This window comes from Lachancea thermotolerans (assembly GCF_000142805.1).
Source record: "Lachancea thermotolerans CBS 6340 chromosome C complete sequence".
In the NCBI taxonomy this organism is placed as follows: domain Eukaryota; kingdom Fungi; phylum Ascomycota; class Saccharomycetes; order Saccharomycetales; family Saccharomycetaceae; genus Lachancea; species Lachancea thermotolerans.
The window spans coordinates 8,993-27,064 of record NC_013079.1 but is presented as its reverse complement, the minus strand read 5'-3'; the positions used below and the strand labels follow the sequence as shown (position 1 = coordinate 27,064).

The 18,072-nt window shown below is 41.1% G+C and overlaps 4 protein-coding genes across 4 annotated transcripts, besides 1 other annotated feature; 1 reads left to right on the top strand and 3 right to left on the bottom strand.

Annotated features, from left to right (window-relative positions):
- Window positions 1-253: 253 nt before the first annotated feature.
- On the bottom strand, window positions 254-1,903 carry YCT1 (Yct1p; the record flags this gene model as incomplete). The annotated part of the gene is made up of 1 exon (XM_002552196.1): window positions 254-1,903. The coding sequence occupies one exon, from the start codon at window positions 1,901-1,903 to the stop codon at window positions 254-256; it is 1,650 nt and encodes a 549-aa protein (XP_002552242.1).
- A 9,118-nt stretch (window positions 1,904-11,021) lies between these two features.
- KLTH0C00286g (KLTH0C00286p) lies at window positions 11,022-12,230 on the bottom strand (the record flags this gene model as incomplete). The annotated part of the gene is made up of 1 exon (XM_002552195.1): window positions 11,022-12,230. One exon carries the CDS (start codon window positions 12,228-12,230, stop codon window positions 11,022-11,024), a length of 1,209 nt encoding a protein of 402 aa, XP_002552241.1.
- Window positions 12,231-14,085: 1,855 nt separating this feature from the next.
- On the bottom strand, window positions 14,086-14,502 carry KLTH0C00264g (KLTH0C00264p; the record flags this gene model as incomplete). The annotated part of the gene is made up of 1 exon (XM_002552194.1): window positions 14,086-14,502. One exon carries the CDS (start codon window positions 14,500-14,502, stop codon window positions 14,086-14,088), a length of 417 nt encoding a protein of 138 aa, XP_002552240.1.
- A 2,024-nt stretch (window positions 14,503-16,526) lies between these two features.
- KLTH0C00220g (uncharacterized protein) lies at window positions 16,527-17,270 on the top strand (the record flags this gene model as incomplete). Its single annotated transcript, XM_002552193.1, has 1 exon — window positions 16,527-17,270. The coding sequence occupies one exon, from the start codon at window positions 16,527-16,529 to the stop codon at window positions 17,268-17,270; it is 744 nt and encodes a 247-aa protein (XP_002552239.1).
- Window positions 17,271-17,948: 678 nt separating this feature from the next.
- Window positions 17,949-18,072: part of a mobile genetic element (DNA transposon of KLTH part of the newly discovered ROVER DNA transposon family of the Kluyveromyces:degenerate copy) that runs on past the window's edge.

The following is an 18,072-nucleotide window of genomic DNA, read 5'->3' as shown; positions in this document are numbered from 1 at the left end:
TGTTAGCGAATAAAATTACTTGAATATTGGCATTAGCTTGGAAGTCTGGAAGTTTGCCCCATAAACATTTTGGCGACTCGTTTATTTACACATGCCTTTTTATCTTTCATTCCATCAAGAGTCCCCGGACGAGCGACATAATCCGGGCGCGATATATGTTCAAACATCAAGTCTGTATCCTATTAATTAAACTTAACACCTAGTATTTACAAATCTCAAAAGTCCTGCTTGCTGACTTAACTACCCCCAGAAATCACAATGGATAAATAAACGCCTCGTTTTCCAGATCAGTCAAATCTAGAAGAGCAACATTTACCTCGGTCCTCTCGCCGTTTTCCTCAATCACTCCAATTTGTTTACCTGCAGAATCCAACTTTGCTAGTCTTTCCTTATTTCTGCGCCTCAGAATAAACCAAATAACTAAGGCCAATGATGGGGCTAAGAAAAACGAAAGCACGATTTGAACGATCCAAGCTGGTATGTAACGAGGAGCGTCTCTTTCTTGCCAAAGCTGAGGTGAGATGATGTTTGAAATACCAAACCAAAACATGACAATAGCATTTCTTGTCATCTTCTTTGTGTATCCTGAGCATGTTTGCGCATTCCAACTAAACATTAAGATCCAAGGGATACCGAAAACAGGACACGCCAAACAAACGAAGGCCAACAAACCAATGGAATTATGCCATGGCAACGTTGCCGCGCCTATTGACCCGACGAATGATGGTAAACTCCACACAACAACCGAGAACGCAATAAAGTTCTTTTTGTACATCAAGAATGTACTTGCAATAATTGCCATCACAACAGCAAAACCACCCGAAGCAACAGACACTAGGGTAGAGTCTAACGCAGTGATATTTCCAAGATCTTCAAACAAAAGATTTTGCTGGTAGGTCAAGTTGTTGGCAAGCTGCTGAAGAAGAAAGAACGCGCCAAATATCCAACTAATGGGGTCCTTGAGCGCCTCTTTAGCCTGGTATGGCTTGAAAGTTTTTTGTTCGATAGAGGAGCCAGTAGTCTGCTGCACTCTTCTAATAACCCATATTTTCTCTTTCTTGGACAAAAACTTTGCATCTGTAGGATTACTTGGATACACCAAGAAGATCAAAACGCTCGATAAAAATGTACAGCAGCCAATGATAATGGAGAATATTTTCCATGTTGGGATCGAAGAGTTTGTAATATTGAGAACACCATAGGCAATGAACCCTACAGGGATTGTAACACCCATACAGGCCGCATAAAATACTGGAGCAGTTGCCGACTTTTCTTGCGGAGTCAAAAACTGGCCCATCGTTGTGTTCAAGCTAGGCACACCAATTGACTCAACAAATCCAAGGAAAAATCTAAGGGCGTAAACTCCCTGATAGTTGTACGCTGTACAGTGGAGGAATATAATGATACTCCACAAAGCGGTCATAACAAACATAACGCGGGACAGCGGAAATTTTTGTAGGAAGAACAAATTCCCTTGTCCTACGATATATCCGAAATAGAAGAGAGTGTTGGCGTTGTTGTACTTGTTTTGCGTGAGGCCAGTATCTTCGAAAAAGGTAAAAATTGCTGCATAAGACATCACAGCTTTATCAGCATACAAGATGAGATTAATCAATGCAGTAAGACTAACCACGATCCACATAACCTTTCTTGACAATTTCCGTTCCTCCTCTGGAGTTATGGGCTCAACCAAATGGTCGTTCTCTTCTAAAAATCTCAGTGTAACATCCGCATCCCTTGATGTTATAACTTTGAAATCCTTTGTATCTGAACTCTCCTTTTCAGGAGAAGATGGGAGTACTAGCCCAACTTCATTGTCTGAGCTGTCAAACCCCGGGTTTTCCTTACCGGTAACAGTTACAGGATGTTCTTCCAAAGAAGAAGAGCTTTGTGATTGAGTCATCTGTAGTTGGATCTATGTCACGACCTCCGTTCCTGCATTGATGAAGATTTGGTAACACCTGCACTTATATGTAAATGGACGACTTGTTAGCCATCGCGTTTTACAGCCTTGTTATTTCCCTGCCACACCGTAGAGCAAACGTCAGCCACACTTGCTTTATTTCGTGGAAGCGCACCTCCTCGAGGATTACACAGCATCGATCCATGTTTCGTCGCGTACTAAATCCCTTTTTCGCAGTGTAAAAGCTTCGAGCTCGGAGATAAGCTCATTTGAAAAGTACACTAATATCACGTGCTGAAAGCCACCATTTTGCAATGAGCAAACCCTAGGAAGAGAGTGTACTAAGAAAAGTGCATGTAGTACTGCGTTACCTAGAAGAGGCAAGGGCAGCGCTAGGATAAATTGGTGAATGTCCCAGGATAGTTTGTGTTTTATTGTGTAGTTCTATTGTGGCAGTATCCTTCGAGGCAAGGACGATTAGTCAACTTATGACAATGGCCTCCAACGGGATATCACAGAACAATGCAGTCAGCGCAGTCAAAAATTAGACAAACTAACACAGATCAGCGTTTTAGGCGTTACCTTCCGTAGAATCGTTCTTTAGCTATGCAGCGAACACAGGCGATCTTCATCACCATGCTCCCTCCTAGTTGACGATCCTTAAGCCCATATTAGCGTAGCGCTTCGTCGATAATGCTCGATGGTTATAAGCTAGTAGTCCAAAGCCACCACCGTTTTTTTGTCTTCGCACTATTACTAATTTGACAGAGCTGGTACTCAAAAGCCACGATACCTGTCTAGTTCAAAGTCAGCGAGTCAATGGCGTGTTTTGCTCAGCACCTTGTCTTCCGACAAACGCTCAAAGACGAAACTGCTTGACCGCTCTCAAAGGAAGCTCCTTATCAACGAACATCCTTCAAACCTAGCATTAGAGTTGCTGGATACCGGTGTTCAAGTGCTAAAAATTTCGATTCAATTGGAACCACTGAGAGCGAAACGTGAAAAATGGACTGCTCGCTTCTCCGAAGCGAAGTCGCTATTCGTCAATATCAATCTTTTGAAGATTAATAGGACGCCGAGCTTTTTCACTGATTTCTCTCTTGTTCCTTCGACAAAAGCTTTCAGAACGAACTTCAGCCGCTTTTGGGTGTTTGCTGGGCTAGCTGCCTCCTTGACTGTTGATCACCAAAGTCGCTTCTAAAACTGATACAATGCTTGAAATTAAAAAGCACCGCCCGCTTGCTTCCAGACGCATTGTATCTCAAATGTAACATGCATATCAGCTGGCTAAAGCCTTTGGCGCTTGGCTTACAAAAAATTTACGACAAAGTATGATTGAGAGGCTGTAAATTCATGAACACAAATAACCTGGAGGCTCTTCCTTCCCTAGACGCTCTCAGAATCTCTATCTCGAACTGCCTGGTAAGGGCCCTTAAAGCTATCATAACCTATGAAGTTATTTCAATTTCCTATAACAGCTGAAGTCACGTTTAGGAGGACATGGAGGAAAGCAGTGCCTTCAGCGAGTCCCGTTAAAATATGCTGCAAAAAGTCCGAGCAAGATGTTTCCCTTTTCGAAACATGTACCTATCAACGATCGTCAAGCATTGGGCCACCGACGTGACGGCTTTAACAATGCAAGAAAAGCTACGGTACATCTAGTTCAATAACATTTCAATCAAGAAGCAAAGAGGCAAATCAGAAGTTTCAATTTCCCGAATAGCTTCACTTGTCGAAGCAGCACCCAATCCTACTAAAACAAAATTTAGTAAAATATTCCCGATAATGGGGAGGCGCAATAGGGACTACTAACCCTGCTTGTTTCGAACATGTTGCTCCTTCTTTGTTGTTTATCACCTTAAAGCGCGCGCTTGCGAGCTATGATCACAGTTGGAAAAAACACTTAAATCGTCAAGAGCGGCCACTATCCTATTGCTACAATTACAGAGGTTGTGAGAAATTTGCAAGGTTATTGAAAAACAAAACGGCAAAAGCGCAAGAGAGTCGAATTCTGTCACAAAGGTCTAAATTACCCTTCGAAAATTTGCGTCGATCTTCTAACAATGTAGTTACTAATCAGCGTCAATTCTCATTTCCAAGTAAGCCACCACTATTTGAAAATTATTCTACAGTTCTCCTGTTCTCTAGGTTATCACCAGATATCCTATTTTATTAATCATGTTTAAACCTTGTCCTGAAAGAATCGAGGCCACATGAAAATGACATGATGATCTTTGAATTTATTTTAGACGGTTATTTCAAGTCGGGTGTTTGATTGATGCCTCATGTTCCAAGTTTTCTCAGAGGCAAATTAACAAACGCGACATCGGCTGTTAACTGGCGCCGTGAGTCTCTGGTAGTGTGGCTGTGCTTGAATCGGGAGTGTCGACATATTTCAACATGTTACTGCGAAAAAAATCCATAAATAATCAAAATGATGAGAGAGTATCTTGGATTATCGTATGAAATACCAAATCTTAATTCAGTGCATTTTTGAGCCTTTTTATCCAACTGAGTCTAAATCTACAATATTGAAAAGCGACTGAATCTTACGGGTCCTTCCTTGAATCCTTGAAGCACTCAATGATTTCTTGTTGATGATTTTTAGTCCTCAAATTCCACCGAGAGGATAAGAGAATACAAGTTTCGGCACACAAGAAAAGACAATTCGAAAAAGTGGCTCATTAGGCAGAGTATTAGGAAACAAGGAAATCAATACTTCAAAAGTGCATTAGCCCCGCTTAGGCATTCCAAGTAACAAGATAACATAAGAATCAGTAGCGCTGCGGCTGTTTTGAAGTTTCTAGTGCGAGAGTGGGATATTCAAATCATTACATTGGCGTTTCAAACCTTGGAATATTTTTCAGCATCAGTAAGAGATTATCGTTAACTTTCGTTTCAGCAAAACTTATCAGTCATACAATAGGGTTAAAAATCTTTCTAGCTGACAAGCCTCAGTTGCTTTTAAATACAACTGTGAGGCCATCGATTACGCCCATGAAGGCCAACATGTACTGGTCAAATCTCGTGCTTACCAAATGAGTTATAACGACAGGTGAAGACAAAGTAATTGAGCTTCAATTCCCGGTAGGTTTTCCTTTTCAGTGAAACGTTAAATATTCACAGGTTAGCGAAAGTGCATGAGGCCACCGTCCAGAAACATGAAAAAAGACAGTAAGAGGCTGGAAAAGGTAGCCTCAAAATGGCGAGAATGCCTTGTTATTTTGAAAGCATGGGCTTGGCAGTGATTGGCGGTTCTGTTGCAAAAACCTAAATGCAGATGTTGCAAGGACCAGCGGGCCAGAAGTAGATACCGCTGCTTAGTATGTTTCTGGACCCCTTTGAAACTCAATTCCATGATGCTTGAAAATCATAACACAGCAAATTAATCCTGCCTTTTTTTGGCCAGTTCATTATTAAAACGCTTGATTTTGGGTTGTCGTGAGGCCTTTCTCGGCAACCTTTTAAGTAGCAAAGTTCTCTTGGTTCCAACAGAGCTAGGTTTTTAGGCCTGTCCTTTCCCATTTCGTTAGTCATTACTTAGCGACCACTCTGTTTCTCGGACTCAACCTTCCGATCGATTCGAAAAGAACTTGGCCAAAGAGGCAGAAACCGGCTCGCACCAACTGATAGCTCAACAGCATCACTCGAGGTTCCAGGCTGAATCAACTTACGACTTTGAACCTTCGGTTGCGTGAACAAAAAGAAAAAGTTACCCAAAGGTCTAAGTAACCCCAGAGGTTATTGAGTATACATGAATTAAGAAGCGCGAAGGACTGGATGCCAGCGTCTAGCGCTGAGTGGTGGCAAACATCTCCTGCCTGATGAGCATAATTGTCTCCTTAGCTTCAAAACAAAAATTGTTTCATGTTAGCCGCGCAATTGGAATATCTTATATAAAAGCTTCTCAAGGTCTGCCATTAAACCAAAATTCATACTCCATAAGACTACTATCAGTCAATAGAAAACAAACAAAAATCCCCAAGATGACATCTGTTAGCGGCTTTTACATTCCACCCGTATCTCTCTTCGGCGAAGGCGCCATTGAAGAGGCTGCCAAGCAAATCCGTGAACAGGAATTCAAGAATGTTCTTATTGTGACCGACCCGGGTATTGCCAAGATCGGTCTCTCTGGCACTGTTTCCAAGATCCTTGAGAAGCTCGGTCTCAATGTGGCCATCTACGACCAAACCCAACAAACCCCAACGAGACGAATGTCGAGGATGGATTGAAGGTTCTTAAAGAGCACAAATCAGACGTTGTTGTTTCCATCGGTGGTGGTTCTGCTCATGACAATGCCAAAGCAATTGCTCTGGTAGCTACCAATGGCGGCTCCATCGAAGATTATGAAGGCGTTAATAAATCCAAGAAAAATGGGTTGCCTCTGTATGCTATTAACACTACCGCAGGGACGGCTTCTGAAATGACAAGGTTCACAATTATTACAAACGAAGCGAAGAAGACTAAGATGGCCATTATCGACAACCATGTAACTCCGGCAGTCGCCATCAACGACCCCGCTACTATGTACGGCCTACCTGCTGGTCTAACTGCTGCAACTGGATTTGATGCCTTGACCCACTGCATCGAGGCCTACGTCTCTTCTGCCTCCAATCCTATCACTGATGCGTGTGCCCTGAAGGGAATTGACTTGATTGAGGAAAGTTTGGAGAAAGCTTTCCTTAACGGCTCTGACAAGAAAGCGCGCACTGACATGTGCTACGCCGAATATCTGGGCGGTATGGCTTTCAACAATGCCTCTCTTGGCTACGTCCATGCTCTTGCTCACCAGCTTGGCGGTTTTTACCATCTTCCTCACGGAGTGTGCAACGCCGTGCTGCTTCCTCACGTCCAATACTTCAACAAAGCCGATCCAGCTACTGAAAAGAGGCTAGCGGAAGTTGCTATTCACCTGCGTGCTAAAGAGCACACCGCTGATGCTACCATCGAAAAGCTGTTGGATATGGGAAGAGCGCTAAAGATCCCAAGAAATTTGAAGGAGCTGGGCGTCAAGAAGGAAGACTTTGAAGCACTGGCCGAGCACGCTATGAAAGATGCATGCCATGCAACAAACCCTATTCTTTTTGAAAAGAAGGAGGTCATTGCTATCTTGCAGCGCGCTTATGATTATTGAAAGACCGTGAATGGCTGCCATTGAAGAAATGCAAATATTTATTGTCAATGATGATTGCTATGATGATTAACGATATGTAGCGTGTTAGCACCATATGTAGAGGTGAAACGGATTGCAGTTCATCGTGTTTTATGAAATGAATTAAAACAAATAAAGCGTAGTAGCTCCAGGGGCTCTCGAAGCAAGGCTGCAGTTTTTTCACCGTTATAATGATACAAAGTTTTAGATTCCATCGTCCGAAGCCTCTTCTCTTCTTCATGGCGTGAACGACTCAAAGAGAAAAACAAGACAAACAAGATTGTTAAATACAAGCGAAGTCTGTGATACAGCAACTTTTGCATTTCTTGTGACCTCGTTTCAAAGATTGTCACCAAGCAGTTCCCATGGAGTCTGGTTCGGGCAAATTTCAACTCAATTGATCAATAATTACGCCAGAGTTTCTGAAAGAACTGCAACTATACTAAAGGCTAACTTCAATGGAAGCATTCAACTAACTTGGTCCTAAGTTCCTTGGTACAAGACGAAGACGAAATGGGGGTAACTACATGGGGTTGCTAGTTCACTAAATCAATGATGAACCCGTCAAATTTTTAGCTACTAGGCTCATTCAAATTTTGGTCTAAAAATTGTCTGAAAGATACATCATTCGATTTTCCTGCAACTTTTATAGGTTCGCTGTCGCGCCCTCCAATGGTTATATAAAAAGTGTAACAGCCGGTCATTTACTCAACGCTATCATTTCTCAAGTCATTACTTGAGACGAATCGCAATTGGGCGTTTAAGGGGTAGCTTTGGATAGGATGGTGGGCACTATCCAGCAAAGCTGGGTCCTTTATAGTGTTTTATTTTCTGTCCTTCCTAAGTCATTGTAACGTATTCAATAGTGTTTTCCTGGTTAGTAAACCGAATTGCATCTCATTTTCAGTTTTGTCAGTCCACCTTCGATGCTTTAATAAATGAACCATGACTTTAAAGCTTTTTTCGGCTTGCAAAATAGGATCAGTTCCTGTTCGAGAAAATCCGAATGCTATAAAACAGTCTGAAAAGTCCTCAACACTACAGCCAGCAGCGTTTTAGATGTTTCGATGTTGAGTGGCTTCTCTACTTGGCTATGTTGACAAATATACGGGGATAAATGTACAGGGGTCGGGAATAGGCTATCAAAATTCAGGAAGCTGCAACTGGGCCCGGCGATCCTCGATCAAACATAAAGTTTCATCCCACAATTGGGCGTTTCAACTACTGTAACAGTCCTTACGTCATTGAGTCATTGTGAAGGTACACCCTTTAAAAATGTTTGGTTGGCCAAATTATACAACATTTCCGACACCGTGACATCATGTAATCTGTAAATGCCTAAGCCATGATTCTGCTCAAACTTTTAATGATCAACAAATAGGTTAATAGTTTGCTTCTGGATTTATCAAACATTTATTTGACATCGAGGTTCCTTCTTTTCGGCCCATGCACGGATAAGGCGACTTTGCCGATGGAAAGTTTTACAGAGAAGACGTAACAACCGCGGACTTCATACTAAATCTAGCGAAGCTTGAAAACTATAACAGAGCAGTATTATCATAGATATTACTAGTGAAACTTGCAGTGTACCCTCACTAATGACTAGGGAGAGCGCTTCTAAAATCTGTTCTAGATGTTGGATCAGTGTTACAGAAGCGTAAACTGATTTTCAAAACGTTGGCTCTGCCAAATTTGGATGGGCTTCAGAATTGTATGACTGGGGAGCGCCGAGATGTGTCTTAGCAGTAGCACTTATTACCTCGTTTGCCTAAAAGTTTTAATACGTGGAATAAGCTGAACTATGGTCTTATTTTTTATTTATTGTATAGAGTAGCAAACAACAAATTTGAAGTGCCAGATTTCACTGAAGTTGGTGTTACTGGCGATTCACTTGACGCACCTGTTATAAACAAAGGTTCTACCTTAACGGACACATTCACAAACACGACAGAAGAAGTCTCTGATACTCGTTACGCACTGACACTAACTTCAGCTCTAAAGGCTTTGTTCTTCACCTCCTACATCAGTTCTCCGACTCTTACGTCCAACATAGAGAAAAATACGTTTAGTGACTCTGGTGATATCCCAACTACTGGGTTTCTCTTCTATGATGAGATCTCAACTGGTTTTTTCAAATCCTCTATCCAAACTTTATGGTCTGGATCCAAGGCTGTGGATATAATGAATATGTTACCTTCGCTAACTTTGAGAGTATCGAAATTCCCATCTTCACCATAGAGCAACCAGCTGCATCAACATTTCCCGAGTGCAGATACTTCTGATATCAGTAGCTAGTCCATATATCTTGCACTTTTGCCTCAGGCGCCATTTCATAAATAATACCCAGCATTATAATATTTGGCATTAAAACTGTCTCAGAATCTTGTGCCACTTGTTTAGGCGCCCAACTTTTTGCGCTGCCTTCAACTTCAGAGAAAATACCTCTAGACAGCATCTCATAATTCAGCCACGCAGCGCGCTCCTTACTACCTATACTTTATTTCGTGAAGGCACCGAACCTACCTGTTTTTTAAGACGCTATTGTTGCTGCTTCGAGTTTTGTCCTAATCGCTCCTGAGTATTTTTCAGCCACCTCCCATTCCTCGGCCACTTCTTAGTCCACCCCTGCTGTCACTGGAACAACCACTATCTTCACCATTACGTGTCAGGGGATTACTCTGTTACTTTCAATTGAACCTTCCTGCTTGAGATTATATTCGTCGTTATTAGATCCGACGCAATTACTTCCCACGCTACTATAAGTCTTATCACCAAAGTTAAAATATACCACTTCGACTCTTAGAATGTGAAGACTGTTGTGTCTCAACCACTTCTGGTACTTTGAAGTCTTTCACTACTGACATGCCAGCTAGCGCCTTTCAGTTAGCTATCACTGCCCCGATTGGTGAACCCGAGTTACGCCTTCAGATAGACCTTTTGCCAAGGTCATCGTAGATGAGACGTTTTCTGGCACAACCACTGTCTATACTGCCACTTGCTCAATCATTCCCCTTTTCAATTAATTTCTGCTAGGCCTGCCGGCTCAGAGTTTTTGCTACCGGTAGCACTATATATGACATTGAGACCACTTAAAAATAGCTCACACCCATCAAGATACGCTCATCAATGTTTTTGTTCTTCATCCGGTTCACCAATCAAGTATGGCGAGCCTTGTTCAGCTTACAGTGAATCTCAAACCACCTAAACTAGTCTTGTGATTCCTTCAGTCGGTATATTTCATATTATGCTTTTCAGCACATCATTCTTCATTTGGGAGACCTGTGTATTCCTTCAAGGCTAGTATTAAAATTTAAGGTTCTGGCCTTCTTTTAGCTGCCTCACCAACTTTGCTAATATACCCACCCACCGAGTAATCCTGCAAAGATTAACTAAAACTTATAGAGTCTGCTAATCTACCAAAATAGAGTCAATAAAATTGGTTGAGAGGGGCGTTAACAATAGGCCAGCTTGTTAAATTGATGGTTTTTGAAGTTTAACCTGTTGGTGTATTTTTACATAAAAAGCACTAGAATTACCCAGAGGAACAAATTCTAGTAATAATTGAAGTTGTCCGTTCAGAATTGTCAGCAGTAATAGAACCTTGGCCAATAATTCCGCCAATACAACATAAGCTTGGACTTATAGCTTCAACCAACAAATCTTCCACCGGGCGGTGGAAGTCTAGCAGTTTCTCTTGAAGTGGGATAGCTCCCATTACAAAGGCAAAATTTTAGTAAAACTAACTTGCTAGGCTTGTGACAATAGCGAATCCATATAATTCAAGGACCGTTTCGTTTATGGAGTCGCACGTTTAAACAGGGCCAACTCTAAGACCTTTTCTATTAGCTGACGGGGAAGGGGGGGGGGCATGGTTTGGAACCTAACAATTAACCAGAATCCACCTGGTTTGAACACGTACCTTTACCGACAACGAGTTGCTAAAGAGGGAAGTCAAGCTTCAAAAAATCAGGCTTTTGAATCGATTTTCATTTGCCTCAGAGTCTCCATGACTTTTTCAGTTGACCAACTGTTTTGAAGTCCTCGTATGGCAATGTCTTGTTCGCTTTCAGGCATCATACTGTTTTGAGCTGGCAGTCTTTTATCGAGATTAGTTGGATATGGATATCCGTTAAAAACAGCGTTTATAAACGCGGAGACCCTACTGCTCAGCCCGTCTCGAGTATATCTCTCTTTTAGCAGTATCCAGCAAAGCTTAACAATAGGAAGTGAATCAATTGTCTCCATTGGCTTTCCAAAGGCGCTGCTGATCTGAAGGAGATTTGCACTACGAAGGAAGGCTTTAGTGGTGTTTGCACCAGCACCATGGAAAAGGGCTGGGTTAAAAAAAACTCCGTCTCCCAGCTCCAGCGGCAACACCACGTAGTTTTGGAGAAAAAAGTCACGGAATTGCTCCAACTGATAGGCAATATAGCCTGGCTCAAAAGTTTGGCTGAAAGGTAAAAATCTCGTTGGCCCACTCTCTAAAGCCATGTTGCTGTGAGCGACTGCGCCTTGTAAGGTCAGATACTGGCTAGCTATTTGCAATCCTCTCGGATAACGAACACATTTGCTTCTGCCTTGAATCCCAAGATGGTAGTCCCGATGACATTCCTGTGGTAGACTGCCCGGCTTTACGTTGTTCACCTGGGCTGTGATCTGGTACCTTGGGCCAAGCCATGCATCACATACATGTGCCAGCCAAGGATTAGAATAATATTCAAAAAACGAATTTGGATCCTCAAATGCATGCTTACTCAACGAATTCCAAATGCGATCGTTCGATCCTTCAGCGGCAAAATGATCCCCCTTACTATCCGTCGAGTTTCCTTTCTCTCGTTCCAGAATTTTTTCAAAAGATGAGCTAGCTGATTCTAGTACCTTCTCGTACTCTTTTGTGTGATACATTGCTTTCATTACGAAGACACCTGGCCCGGAGTGAAGAATATGATACCACTCATCTTTCAGCATGGAGACAGTATTTTGGTCAGAGTCAGAAAAAGCCGTTAACTCATATATGGGGATGTTTTCTTGAATCGAAGACGCTAGAGGGTATGTTGATAGAGAAGCTTTACGAGAGCAGATCACCTTCAAGTCGTCAACAGAGAGGGAATGTTCCGGAAAAAAACGCGAAGAGACTGCCTCGTCAGGCTTGTCATTCGATTGTTGTTTGAACATTAGTCGATAGTCACAATCCCGAGCTCCAAGAATGGCTTTATCGAATATCAATATCACCCCTTCTCTACAATAACCATTGCGAGACAAAGCGCGTGAAGAAGTGTTGTGCCCCCTATAAATCTAAAAAGTACAAGGGTACACGTACGGGGGTCACATGCTATGAAAGTGCTTCATCTGGCGTTGATTTACTTTAGAAGACGTGTCATCTATGCCTTGACAAAATTTCTTCTCGGATTGAGCGCCAGATCTCGAGAAATCTCCGCTTTCATGCTCTTGACTTGTACCACTACAAACCTAAATAATGTCAACAAAAAATCACTGATCAGAAGCTGTCAAACAATTCGTGTGTGCGAAAAAGCTTCGTCGCAATCATCTCCCAATTGCAATAACATTCCCTAGCTTTTGATAGCAAGTCCGATTAAGTGATCAATGGCGAGTGTCTCGTAACCTAAATCAAAAGTTCTTGACAGAATTTTGCTGCTGCACTTTCCGGAACTGAAACTATTTTCTAGACCAAGGTCGGCTCAACTTAATCTCGATGCACATCAGAGTGAACCAGATACTCGCTAATTTTAAGCTCTAGGAGTCGGATATATTCGATGCATCTTGGTGACGAACTTTTTATTAGTGCCCAGAAATGAAAAAAAAACCGAAGCATCAGGTAATCATACAGTCTTTTCCAAACCATGAGAGTTTATATCACTCTCTTTTCGATGTTGAGCAGCGTCGAGTCAAGTTTACAAATGGACCATTTGGAGACTTTTCTCAAAAATTGTTGAATTTGTTTGAATTTGAAGTCACCGAGCGATTGTAGAAGAATCGTTTGTGGGGGGGGGGGGAGCGGGCTCGGCACACTTGAATAGCGCGATTACCAAATATTTTTGATTTTTATCGGATATCGTCATTTTCAACGAATATGCTATTTAGTAACTTAGCTTTTTCAGCTGCGGTTTTCTATTGAAGCTTTTTGCCAAAATCGTGGAGACCTTCACATATATCTAGTTTTTTAAATGACTTGCGTCTCACACTGTGATCCGAAATGTCTAGAAAACAAAAAATTGCAGGCAAAGCGCTCTTATCGTTCCTTCTGCATTCTCGCAGGGGTATATCGGATTAACTGTGCCAAGCATTAATCGATTACGTAATTATGAACATCTCCGCCCTTGTTTTCTTTTCAAGAGGTAATTTAGGCTCGAAAAAAGATCCCCATAATATCCATCGACTGGTTCATCTTAATAAATAAATTAGGGAATGAAACTCTCGAGCAAATGAATGCTGTTTCAACTATGAAATCTGCGCAATTAACACCTGTGCCTAAATATACGCATAGAAGTTTGTTGGTCTGGCATCTGTCTGAGATGATAGATGATAAAGATGCGCTTAACGCAAGTTCTTATTACTTTTGGTGCAATAAGTGCCCTGTGTTCATATATTGAGAGAGAGTTTCGCTTTCTTCATAAGATTTACTACTATGTTTCGTTAATTTTTGTTACAACTAACATGCCCAAAGTTGTTGTTGGCTTGGGTGCCTCATCTTAGTAATGTCCGCAAGCTTTACCAGTGAGTACCACTATTCAAGCAGTGTTCTAAGAAAACAACAAAAGAAGGTCAACTTATTTTGTGCAATTATGGGCTAGAGACCCAACCTTCTCTTGGACGATAGATTGCTTCTGAAGAATTTTAGAGCCCAAATTCTCATTCTGGGTTCATAGACTGTCTAAACCATCAACATCATCTTCTGTTATATAAGACTATAGTATTCGTCATTGGGACTCTAGTCAAACTTTTGATGATAATGCTTAAATTAAAGTGGGTTATTTGCTGTGTTCAACATTACGCTCAGGATCATTATAATCTATTGTTCGAAGCGCCTGCTTTTATTCAAAATTCCTTCCCAATCCTCATTTGCCCTTTCTTCGTGTATCTTTATTGCCTTATGAACGAAAGGTTGAGAACCAGATGCAATGTTTGCGTTTTGGTAGCTAGCATATTTCACTATCAACCTAGGTTGTAGATAATTTTTCCTGAAGAAAGGATAACAGGATTTTCCATTGTAGAAATAATAAGGAGTAGCAAGAACACTATTAGAACTGAGATAAGTGTTCATTCTGGCGGCGAGAACATCACAGTCTTTCATGTCTATTCCAGGCTTTATAGCTGCAATCTCCTTCATAAACTGTAATTCCATCATTGAATCTGTTGCCACTCGTTTCATCGCAAAGTTGATAAGCAGACCAGTAATTAAAGCAAGCGTCAGCCCAAAAAACATCATAAAAAAACGGCCGCACCCTTACTGGAGGGACAAGTGGTTTGAATCAGAAAAGCAGCTACTGATAGCTCGAAAATTTCGGTAAAAAAAACCACCCTATTTCTGGAAATCATGTAAAATAGCCTGTTAGAAAACACATCTCGAGGGAGTTTCAAAGACTCTTTGCTCTCGTTCGGCGTACCAACTAAAGGCGTGTCCATTTGTGTTCTCAGTGTTTTGCGGAACTTTGTCTCCTTGAATGCCTGTTCCAATACATCAACTCCACTGCTTGAAAAAAGGGGCCAAGAATAGTTATTGTACAATTCTTTTCAAAAGCGGGATTTTTTTAAGCAGAAGCGCGTGAACCAAGCCCTCGACAAGTGGTATCATTCTTAAATATGATTCATGAATGGTTGCTGGGAGAAAATCCATTCTATAGGCCTTTTTTTAAAGAGTAAAGTTTTCATCCTAGAGCAACTCCTTTGAAGTTTATCAGGGGTCGGGTAAGTGCTTGGAAAAGCCATTAATCTCGCGATTCTTCAGGCCTGGACGCAAATGTTCTTGAAAAACTGCTTGACTACGCTATTCCATGAATTATCTGCTTCATTACAAGTTACTGCAAGCGCACTCACGACTTTGTCCCAGCTCAAACCTTTTGAGCAATCTTGACCTAAAGCTCGATAAGTGGTAGTTTTGATTTTGAATTAAGTTAGCCTTATAAAGGGACCGGTTTCAAACAACATGAGGTTTCACGCTGCTGTAAACCAAAAAAAGAATTAATGAATAAAGCTTGCCTAAACTGGACTTGTGACAGCATGACAAGTCTTGATACGTCCACCGACAATGTAGTTTGTGTTGTGAGTCTTGGCTTCATTTTAGAAAAAGCAAAAGCGCATGGAGTGTTTACTTGAATTATTTTAAACGCTACACTGCCGCTAGCTCCACTTTAGCTTTAGTACGTGACCTAAGCACATTAATGAATTTCTTATCAAGTTAAAGGAATGTTAACTTGATAACATATGAAAGGAGATTAGTGTTTTCAAGGTATTGTTACACTTCAGCTTTGAGTTTCCTTTTCTAGAGTTGATTGAAACGCGGAAACTGCCAATGCATTAGGTTTTTAGATGCACTCTTCATTGAAACCAGAACAAAGAACATTCACTCTAAACGCAGACTTGTTGAAGGAGATGTTGAAAGGCAGGCAGTTGCTAGGAGTTGAGTGATGTTTTACACGAGAAGCTCTATGCTTCATGAGCCTTATATAGGGTGTGGAAACGGATTTTCATGGATTGCCCTTTTCGGATAAAGGTAAATCTATACTTTAACAATTAGACAAGTGTAAAATTGTACAGTGTATCCGCGGATGCAAGTCATTTATCAGAATTTTGTCGTCGTTGGTCGAGAATTGTGAAGCCTTCTAATCTTCTAGCCAAGCAGAACTTCAGGAAATTAATTTAATATCCTCAGTTTATGGCGCAGTTGAAAATGATGCTTCGAAGACAATTAGGGAAAGACTTTTTTGAAACAACGTCATATGATTCATATTCTACAAAATTACTTGGCCGCGTGGCTAGTGCCTTAGGGTGTGTAGAGTAATTATACCTTCGACATTTAAGTTTCAACCAAAGACCTTTTGAAATATTTTTTTGACAGCCATTTGGTGCACGAAACTCTAGATGAAGTACAGAATCTTCATTTTCATTGCAGATGTTGAATACTTCAGTCAACTTGCAGGGGCAAATTCATTGGCCGCAATTTCAAATGACCTGTACCTTATGAATGTAATTCCAACACATTACTAATGCATCCCAGGTTGGAGTGCCAAATCTCCCACCCCTCCATAACATCGCATATATAATCGTATATAGTTACTAATTCCGCAGATACAAAATTCATAACAATGCATAGAGCCTTTCTATCGCAGTGAGTCACAACCAATAATTAATTCTTAAGCGTCAAATAAGCGTTAAGTAATAAAATGCACACCAACTTTCTTTGTGCAGAAGGATAAATCAACACAGAGCTACCTAAAGCTTTTACGCTACTGAATGGTCGCACAAAATCTGTACGGCCAAGAAATCGGAGATCCGCTGCCAAACTGGGCGGGTCGTGAAGGACCTCATAGAACTGTATTTGAAGGCAACTATTGTCGACTTGAGCCTTTGAACGTTCAAAATCATGGCTTGCAACTATTTCAGGCCTTTTCAAACGCGAAAGATGACCGTATGTGGACGTATCTACCTGTTGGGCCCTTCAAGGATTATCCAGAATATAAAAAAATCGCAACTAAGTTCGAGCAAGACCAGGAGACTGTTCACTACGCTGTAATTTCGAAAGAAGGCAACAGAGCATTAGGGAGCTTATCTCTAATGAGAGCTGACGTCTCAAATGGAACTATTGAAATAGGATTTGTTATGTTCTCGCCTAAGCTACAAAAAACCACGGCCTCGACTGAAGCGCAGTTCTTATTAATGAAACATGTTTTCGATGGCCTTGGCTATAGAAGGTGTGAATGGAAGTGCGATAGTTTAAACGCTCCTTCTAGAAATTGTGCGTTAAGATTAGGTTTTACTTTTGAAGGGACATTCCGTAACGCGGCTGTTTATAAAGGTCGCAGTAGAGACACACAATGGTTTTCCATTATTGACACGGAATGGCAAGATATTCGGAAGTCTTTTGAACTGTGGCTAAAAGCGGGCAATTTTCTTGAGGGAAAACAGAACAAAAAGCTCGCCGCTATAAGAAATGAAGTCAAAGAGTCAAAGGATGTGAAGAAAGATCACGTTCAATAAGTGATTAATGGATTGATAGAATATGAATTTTTAAACTATGAATTAAGCTTTAGCCTTATCCTTTTTCAAGTTGACATGCATATGTTCACTTCCTGATTTAGTATTCCATTTTGCTTTTTGTCTCAATTTTCAGGCAGTTGAACTAGTCATGTGTTTATATTTGCGTGTTTTCGTAATGTAGGAACATGTCCCTTAATATCTTGCGCTTCTCTCTTATATAGTCTAGTAGTTGTGTACTATATCTGTGGTTTGAAGTCACTATTAATGCTGCACATTTTAAACAGCATCGAGAACGAATCCAAGGAGTCCAACTTTTCAGCCGTGAAATAGGAATTTTAGCAAACTGACTGTGGGAACCTGGTATCAGTTTTGCCGACTCAAACAAATGATTATTTGTGTTAGAAGGAGGGCCAGATAGTGAAGATGATAAGATGAGCTTGTTAACAAATTAGGATATGTGCATGTTGGAGACGTGACAATTCAAAAAGCATGTATACTTGTTCCTATTAGTTTTCAAAACTGTCACTCGAGTTGCTGGACTAAAATGCTATAGAACGATCGGGTTAAAACCTTAGCATTGACGGATCTGAGGCATCTTCGGAATAGTTGAAACCTTTGCCATTGTTGATCCACGCTACAAATATAATTTCTTCAACTTCTCAAATTTGAAACCTAACCAAAGCATTTTATTCAATTTAGAATTGTCATGGTTTGTCTTTACTTCTTTCTAGCAAGCTAGAGTCAATTCTCAAGTACCCACTTACTGATAGAAAAGCACCGGCCAGCTTCTGTAGTTTGAAAA